The sequence below is a fragment of the Salarias fasciatus genome, unplaced genomic scaffold (assembly GCF_902148845.1).
Source record: "Salarias fasciatus unplaced genomic scaffold, fSalaFa1.1, whole genome shotgun sequence".
In the NCBI taxonomy this organism is placed as follows: Eukaryota; Metazoa; Chordata; class Actinopteri; order Blenniiformes; family Blenniidae; genus Salarias; species Salarias fasciatus.
Window position 1 is genome coordinate 3,839 of NW_021941286.1, and position 8,662 is coordinate 12,500.

An 8,662-nucleotide genomic window follows, 5' to 3' on the forward strand; every position below is an offset into this window, starting at 1 on the left:
TCCTCTGTTGTCCCTGGTCCGGGAGTCCTGTTTCTTGAAGCGCCGCTACATCACGGCGGAGTCCTCCGTCCCCTCTGTCCGTCGTCGTCCCGACATTCCAGGTTGCAATTTTCAGAGAGGTGTCTTCCTGCGGCTGGTTAGGTCAACCTGCTGGACACGTCTGTCCGTCCAGGTTGGACTGGAGACAGACTGGAGACCCTCCGGTCAGCAGAGTGGACCTGTCCTGGAGGCAACACCGTTACTGTCTCCCTGTCTCTGACCTGAGCGGCTGATGGACCGTCCCTGTCCCCATGCCTGTCCCCACGCGTCCCCCTGCGCGGGGACCGTCCCTGTCCCCACGCTGTCCCCCGGCGCCGCAGGGCTTCTGGCGTGATACCAGCAGAAGCTGTGCAGAGTCGCCAAACAGGTCCAGGTCTCTGAGTCCGAGGGCGAGGGAACCCCGGGACCCGAGGCACACCTGTCTGCAGGGAACAGCCGTTCACCCTGTAGGATCCGTCCGCCTGTCCAGGTTCCTGACCGGAATCCACGTCCCGCTGGGTTTGGGTCCGGGTCCCTCCTTCAGCCTGGAGTCAGGACAAGGTCCCCAAGGCGCTGGGTCGGGTTCGGTATCAGACCCGGTTCAGGTACATGTAGCGTAGTGCAGTACTGCTGTAGGATTGGTGTAGTGTTGATGTAGTGTTAGTGTAGTGTATTATTGATGGAGTATTGGTGTAATGTTGGCGTAGTGTAGGTGGGGTGTTGGTGTGGTGTTGGTGTAGTGCAGTATTGGTGTACTGTCAGTGCAGTGTTGGTGTAGTATTGATGTAGTATTGGTGTAGTGTTGTGTTGCTGTAGTGTTAGTGTAGTGTGGTGTGGTATTGGTGTAGTGCTGGTGTAGTGTTGCTGCAGTATTGTGTAGTGCCGGTGTGGTGCCGGTGTAGTGCTGATGTAGTATTGGTGTAGTATTGGTGTAGTGTTGCTGCAGTATTGTGTAGTGCTGGTGTAGTATTGGTGTAGTGTTGTAGCATTGTTGTAGTGTCAGTGTGGAGTTGGTGTAGTATTGGTGTAGTGTTGTAGCATTGTTGTAATGTCAATGTGGAGTTGGTGTAGTATTGGTGTAGTATTGGTGTAGTATTGGTGTAGTGTAGTATTGGTGTAGTGTTGTAGCATTGTTGTAGTGTCAGTGTGGAGTTGGTGTAGTATTGGTGTAGTATTGGTGCAGTATTGGTGTAGTGTTGTAGTATTGGTGTAGTATGTGGAGTTGGTGTAGTATTGGTGTAGTATTGGTGTAGTGTAGTATTGGTGTAGTGTTGTAGCATTGTTGTAGTGTCAGTGTGGAGTTGGTGTAGTATTGGTGTAGTATTGGTGTAGTATTGGTGTAGTGTTTACTTAAAGCCCGTCATCTTCTGCACACACAGTTCATTCTGCAGGAGAACCCTGGACGCAGCGTTCTCCAGCCTGTTCCTGGAGAACCGATTTCTCTCCCTGCTCCAGGCTCGGTGCTGGGCTCTGCTCGGAGAGGACGGAACCGGAACCTGAGACCCAGGAGAGCCGGAACGTTCCGAGAGCGGTTCTCCAGGAACAGAGCTGGGGAACGTCTGCCTTCAGAGCTCAGCTGTTCTGAGACAAACGGTTCAGAGTCCGATCCACAGTTTAATGTTTTAATGGAGTCCCGAGTTCTGCAGGCCGGTTCCGTCGGTCAGCAGAGGAGAACCTTCACCCGCCGCTGCTCCGTCACTGCTGCAATGCAAGAACAGCAGAGTGGGTCCCTCCGTCAGGACGGGTGGAGACGGGTGGAGGACGGGTGGAGGACGGGTGAAGACGGGTGGAGATGGGTGAAGGCGGGTGGAGGCGGGTGATGATGGGTGGAGACGGGTGAAGACAGGTGGCGGGTGGAGGACAAATGTAGGACAGATGTAGGACGGGTGGAGGCGGGTGGAGGACAGATGTAGGACGGGTGGAGGCGGGTGGAGGACAGATGTAGGACGGGTGGAGGCGGGTGGAGGACAGATGTAGGATGGGTGGAGGTGGGTGGAGGACAGATGTAGGACGGGTGGAGGCGGGTGGAGGACAGATGTAGGACGGGTGGAGGCGGGTGGAGGACAGATGTAGGACGGGTGGAGGCGGGTGGAGGACAGATGTAGGACGGGTGGAGGCGGGTGGAGGACAGATGTAGGATGGGTGGAGGCGGGTGGAGGACAGATGTAGGACGGGTGGAGGCGGTTGGAGGCGGGTGGAGGACAGATGTAGGACGGGTGGAGGCGGGTGGAGGACAGATGTAGGACGGGTGGAGGCGGGTGGAGGACAGATGTAGGATGGGTGGAGGTGGGTGGAGGACAGATGTAGGACGGGTGGAGGCGGTTGGAGGTGGGTGGAGGACAGATGTAGGACGGGTGGAGGCGGGTGGAGGACAGATGTAGGACGGGTGGAGGCGGGTGGAGGACAGATGTAGGACGGGTGGAGGCGGGTGGAGGACAGATGTAGGACGGGTGGAGGCGGGTGGAGGACAGATGTAGAACGGGTGGAGGCGGGTGGAGGACAGATGTAGGACGGGTGGAGGCGGGTGGAGGACAGATGTAGGACGGGTGGAGGCGGGGCAGTACCTGCGCCGGCGCCGCTCACACAGGCTGAAGACGGCGAGCAGGACGGCCTGAGAACAGAACCGGTCAATTCAGCACCACCTCCCTCCTCCACCTTCAGGTCACACTGCTCCGCCCCGGCCCCGGTCCCGGGACCCGGGTTTGAATCCCGGTCCGGTCCGGTCCGGTCTGGTACTCACTCCCAGGAGGGCCAGGGCTCCCTGGACCGCCGCCGCCCACTGGAAGCTCAGGTTCTGGGTCAGCAGGCCGCCCACCACCGGGCCGTAGAACATCCTGCGCAGAACCCGTCACATGACCCGGGGCGGGAGGGCGGGACGGAGACGGAGACGGCGAGGACAGAGACGGAGACGGCAGGGCGGAGACAGAGACGGCAGGGTGGAGACGGAGACGGCGAGGACGGAGACGGCAGGGTGGAGACGGAGACGGCAGGACAGAGACGGCAGGGTGGCGACGGAGACGGCAGGGCGGAGACGGAGACGGCAGGGTGGAGACGGAGACGGCAGGACGGAGACGGCAGGGCGGAGACGGAGACGGCAGGGTGGAGACAGAGACGGCAGGACGGAGACGGCAGGGTGGAGACGGAGACGGCAGGGTGGAGACAGAGACGGCAGGACGGAGACGGAGACGGCAGGACGGAGACGGAGACGGCAGGGTGGAGACAGAGACGGCAGGACGGAGACGGAGACGGCAGGACGGAGACGGAGACGGCAGGGTGGAGACGGAGACGGCAGGGTGGAGACGGGGCTCCAGACTCACCCCAGAGACCAGACGGCCCCGAACAGGCCCGACACCATGCCCAGCGTGCTCAGACCCTCCTGGAACCCGTCCTCACTGCAAGAACGTCCACAGCTGACCGGACCGGACCGGACCGGACCGGACCGGTTCCGAGGAGAACGTCTACTCACTAAGCACAGGTGATGATCTCGGGGAACGTTGGGATGGCGGTCATCCCCAGAGAGAACCCGATGAGTCCCAGAGCGAGAACCAGCAGCCACAGCTCACTAGAACCGGAAGACAGAACCAGGAGAACCAGGAGAACCAGGGGACAGAACATGCAGGGAGTTCCACAGGGTTCTGTCCTAGAACCTCTACTAAAGGTAAAGATGGAGTTCCACAGGGTTCTGTCCAAGAACCTCTACTAAAGTTAAACATGGAGTTCCACAGGGTTCTGTCCTAGAACCTCTACTAAAGTTAAACATGGAGTTCCACAGGGTTCTGTCCTAGAACCTCTACTGAAGTTAAACATGGAGTTCCACAGGGTTCTGTCCTAGAACCTCTACTGAAGTTAAACATGGAGTTCCACAGGGTTCTGTCCTAGAACCTCTACTGAAGGTAAACATGGAGTTCCACAGGGTTCTGTCCAAGAACCTCTACTCTTCACGTTCTCCAGTCTTCCTGTAGGAACATCATCAGGAAACTCTCCATTAACTTCCACTGTTCTGCAGATGATCCACAGATCTACTGATCTAGAACCAGGTGATCCACAGATCTAGAGCCAGATGATCCATGGATCTACTGATCTAGAAGTAGGTGATCCACAGACCTACTGATCTAGAACCAGGTGATCCACGGATCTACTGATCTAGAACCAGGTGATCCACAAACCTACTGATCTAGAACCAGGTGATCCACAGATCTAGAACCAGATGATCCATGGATCTACTGATCTAGAACCAGGTGATCCACTGATCTACTAATCTAGAACCAGGTGATCCACATATCTAGAACCAGGTGATTCACAAACCTACTGATCTAGAACCAGGTGATCCACAGACCTACTGATCTAGAACCAGGTGATCCTGATCAGCTGGTGAAACTAGAACTTTGTCTTAAAGACATTAGAACCTGACGAGGCGAACCGAAAGTTCTGCTGAATTCAGACGCAGAAGCAGAAGTTATTTCAGTCAGTCGATGGTTCTTCCAGAACCTTCGGCTCTACTGGTCTTGGTTCCTGAAGGTTCGGGCTTGGGATCTACTGGTCTTGGTTCCTGAAGGTTCGGGCTTGGGATCTACTGGTCTTGGTTCCTGAAGGTTCGGGCTTGGGATCTACTGGTCTTGGTTCCTGGAGGTTCGGGCTTGGGATCTACTGGTCTTGGTTCCTGGAGGTTCGGGCTTGGGATCTACTGGTCTTGGTTCCTGGAGGTTCGGGCTTGGGATCTACTGGTCTTGGTTCCTGGAGGTTCTGGCTTGGGATCTACTGGTCTTGGTTCCTGAAGGTTCGGGCTTGGGATCTACTGGTCTTGGTTCCTGAAGGTTCGGGCTTGGGATCTACTGGTCTTGGTTCCTGGAGGTTCTGGTTTGGGATCTACTGGTCTTGGTTCCTGAAGGTTCGGGCTTGGGATCTACTGGTCTTGGTTCCTGCAGGTTCGGGCTTGGGATCTACTGGTCTTGGTTCCTGGAGGTTCGGGCTTGGGATCTACTGGTCTTGGTTCCTGGAGGTTCGGGCTTGGGATCTACTGGTCTTGGTTCCTGGAGGTTCGGGCTTGGGATCTACTGGTCTTGGTTCCTGAAGGTTCGGGCTTGGGATCTACTGGTCTTGGTTCCTGAAGGTTCGGGCTTGGGATCTACTGGTCTTGGTTCCTGGAGGTTCTGGCTTGGGATCTACTGGTCTTGGTTCCTGAAGGTTCGGGCTTGGGATCTACTGGTCTTGGTTCCTGGAGGTTCGGGCTTGGGATCTACTGGTCTTGGTTCCTGGAGGTTCGGGCTTGGGATCTACTGGTCTTGGTTCCTGGAGGTTCGGGCTTGGGATCTACTGGTCTTGGTTCCTGGAGGTTCGGGCTTGGGATCTACTGGTCTTGGTTCCTGGAGGTTCGGGCTTGGGATCTACTGGTCTTGGTTCCTGGAGGTTCGGGCTTGGGATCTACTGGTCTTGGTTCCTGGAGGTTCGGGCTTGGGATCTACTGGTCTTGGTTCCTGGAGGTTCGGGCTTGGGATCTACTGGTCTTGGTTCCTGGAGGTTCGGGCTCCACCTGTTGGGGGCGGGCTCACCTGGTCACGTGGAGGAAGGGTGCGGGTCCGAGCAGGCAGAAGCTCAGGGCGGTGACTCCGCCTCCGGCCACCATCAGCGGGATCCTGCTGGTCTGGACCGGAACCAGAACCAACACCTGGCAGGTTACAGTGGGTCTGAACGGCGGCGGCGGCGGCGGGGGCGGGACTCACGGGAAATCGGTCGGTGACCACGCCCATCAGCGGCGACGCCAGGCAGTACGGCAGCGACAGGCCCAGCATGACCACGCCCACCAGGCCGCTGGACAGCTGGAACTGGAGACGGCACAGAGACACACCCGTCCAGAGACAGACCCGGACCCGGACCCGGACCCGGAACCCAGAACCCGGACCCAGACCCCGGAACCAGAACCCGGACCCAGAACCCGGACCTGGACCCCGGACCCAGAACCTGGACCCTGGAACCTGGACCCCGGAACCTGGGCCCAGACCCCGGAACCAGAACCCGGACCCAGAACCCGGACCTGGACCCCAGACCCAGAAACTAGACCCTGGAACCCGGACCCCGGAACCCGGACCCAGACCTCGGACCCAGAACCCGGGCCTGGACCCCGGACCCAGAACCTGGACCCCAGAACCCAGAACCCAGAACCCGGAACCGGACCCCAGAACCCTGAACCCAGAACCCAGAAACTGGACCCCAGAACCCAGACCCGGACCCCAGAACCCGGACCTGGACCCCGGAACCAGACCCCGGACCCAGAACCTCTACCTGGACCCCGGACCCCGGAACCCAGAACCCGGAACCGGACCCCAGAACCCAGAACCCTGAAACTGGAACCTGGAACCCAGACCCGGACCCCAGAACCCGGAACCCGGACCTGGACCCCAGAACCCGGACCCCAGGGCTCGGACCTCGGACCCCGGACCCCAGAACCCTGAACCCAGAACCCAGAACCCAGAAACTGGACCCCGGAACCCAGACCCGGACCCCAGAACCCGGACCCTGGACCCTGGACCCCGGCCCCCTTGCGCGGCGCCTCACCGTCTGGATGGCGAACAGCGACAGCGTGGCGTCCAGGAAGCCGAGGCCGGCGCTCAGGGTGAAGACCACGTAGCAGACCAGCAGGATGCGGCCGCGGCCCAGCAGCCGCAGGAAGGAGTCCCGGCACGGGTCCGCCTCTGCGGGGAGAACGCCGCTCAGAGAACCGCGGAACCCGGTCCGCACGGCCGGAGAACTGGCCGACGCCCGCGGGGGTTCTACCGATGCTCGGGAGAACGTAGACGTTGAAAGGAACCATCAGCAGCAGCAGAGCGCCCAGCAGCAGGAAGGGAACCTCGTACCCGAAGGACTGGTAGAACCAGCCCCCCACCGGCGGGCCCAGGATCAGACCCAGACCCGTGAAGATCTCCAGACTGCCCTGGAACGCAGAACGGCGGTGGAACAGCGGCCGATTGTGGAGAACGGCGGTGGAACAGCGGCCCATTGTTCCGGGTCCCGGACGGCAGGGCGGTTCTGCGTTCTCACCAGAACAGTGGCCACGTTGTCCGGGAACATTTTTGCCGTCATGGCGAACGTGGAGGTCATGGCGGCGGCGAAGCCCACGGCGTCCACGGAACGCACCACGAAGCACAGGCCGATGAAGGCCGGGCCCGCCGGGACCCGGTCCAGGAGACTGCCTCGAGACAAGAACCCAGCGCCAGAACGTCAGGACCAGCAGGAACGCAGAACCGGGAAGAACCGTCCCGGCCAGAACTTCATCCGGTTAATAAACAGTTTCAATCCCACAGACTGAGCTGAACACAGAGGGTGGAGGTCAGAGGTCAGGGTGGAGGTCAGGGTGGAGGTCAGAGGTCAGGGTGGAGGTCAAGGGTTAGGGTGGAGGTCAGAGGTCAGGGTGGAGGTCAGGGTGGAGGTCAGAGGTCAGGGTGGAGGTCAGAGGTCAGGGTGGAGGTCAGGGGTCAGGGTGGAGGTCAAGGGTTAGGGTGGAGGTCAGAGTGGAGGTCAGGGGTCAGGGTGGAGGTCAGAGGTCAGGGTGGAGGTCAGGGTGGAGGTCAGAGGTCAGGGTGGAGGTCAGGGGTTAGGGTGGAGGTCAAGGGTTAGGGTGGAGGTCAGAGTGGAGGTCAGGGGTCAGGGTGGAGGTCAGAGGTCAGGGTGGAGGTCAGGGTGGAGGTCAGAGGTCAGGGTGGAGGTCAGAGGTCAGGGTGGAGGTCAGAGGTCAGGGTGGAGGTCAGGGGTCAGGGTGGAGGTCAAGGGTTAGGGTGGAGGTCAGAGTGGAGGTCAGGGGTCAGGGTGGAGGTCAGAGGTCAGGGTGGAGGTCAGGGTGGAGGTCAGAGGTCAGGGTGGAGGTCAGAGGTCAGGGTGGAGGTCAAGGGTTAGGGTGGAGGTCAGAGTGGAGGTCAGGGGTCAGGGTGGAGGTCAGAGGTCAGGGTGGAGGTCAGGGTGGAGGTCAGGGGTCAGGGTGGAGGTCAGGGGTCAGGGTGGAGGTCAGAGTGGAGGTCAGGGGTTAGGGTGGAGGTCAGAGTGGAGGTCAGGGGTCAGGGTGGAGGTCAGAGGTCAGGGTGGAGGTCAGGGGTCAGGATGGAGGTCAGGGTGGAGGTCAGGGGTCAGGGTGGAGGTCAGGGTGGGGGTCAGAGGTCAGGGTGGGGGTTGGTCAGTAACAGTCACAGACCCAAACAGGATGGTACAGCCTGACGACACAAACAGTCCGGCCACCAGCATGAACTTGGCTCCGATCTGGACGATCTGAGAGGAGAGAGAGCTTCACTGAGCGATCATTTCCCACAAGGCAACAGGAACCGGGAACCGGGGACCGGGGACCGGGGACCGGAGACCGGGGACCGGGGACCGGAAACTCACATATCTGCCCAGGATCAGAGAACCTAACAGGTTGCAGACGGCGTAGCAGCCGAAGATCAATCCAACCACCGTCTGACTGGCTCCTTTCTTCAGGGCCTGGAACAGACAGGAAGTAGAACCAGAGAACAGGAAGTTGAACCGGAGAATAGGAAGTAGAACTGGAGAATAGGAAGTAGGATTAGAGAACAGACAGGAAGTAGAAACAGAGAACAGGAAGTAGAACCGGAGAATAGGAAGTAGAACTGGAGAATAGGAAGTAGGATTAGAGAACAGACAG

The 8,662-nt window shown here is 59.4% G+C and overlaps 1 protein-coding gene across 1 annotated transcript in view; it reads right to left on the bottom strand.

Moving 5' to 3' along the window:
* Positions 1-1,625: 1,625 nt before the first annotated feature.
* slc18b1 (solute carrier family 18 member B1) overlaps positions 1,626-8,662 on the bottom strand; it is a 9,189-nt gene continuing 2,152 nt past the window's right edge. The window contains exons 3-14 of the mRNA XM_030086956.1: positions 8,386-8,481; positions 8,198-8,271; positions 7,054-7,201; positions 6,790-6,946; positions 6,571-6,707; positions 5,739-5,840; positions 5,568-5,659; positions 3,485-3,580; positions 3,336-3,410; positions 2,759-2,852; positions 2,583-2,629; positions 1,626-1,719 (exon numbers count right to left, since the gene is read on the bottom strand). Coding sequence (XP_029942816.1) covers positions 1,641-1,719; positions 2,583-2,629; positions 2,759-2,852; positions 3,336-3,410; positions 3,485-3,580; positions 5,568-5,659; positions 5,739-5,840; positions 6,571-6,707; positions 6,790-6,946; positions 7,054-7,201; positions 8,198-8,271; positions 8,386-8,481 — 1,197 coding nt within the window. The 3' untranslated portion in view covers positions 1,626-1,640. The remainder of the gene's footprint in view (positions 1,720-2,582; positions 2,630-2,758; positions 2,853-3,335; positions 3,411-3,484; positions 3,581-5,567; positions 5,660-5,738; positions 5,841-6,570; positions 6,708-6,789; positions 6,947-7,053; positions 7,202-8,197; positions 8,272-8,385; positions 8,482-8,662) is intronic.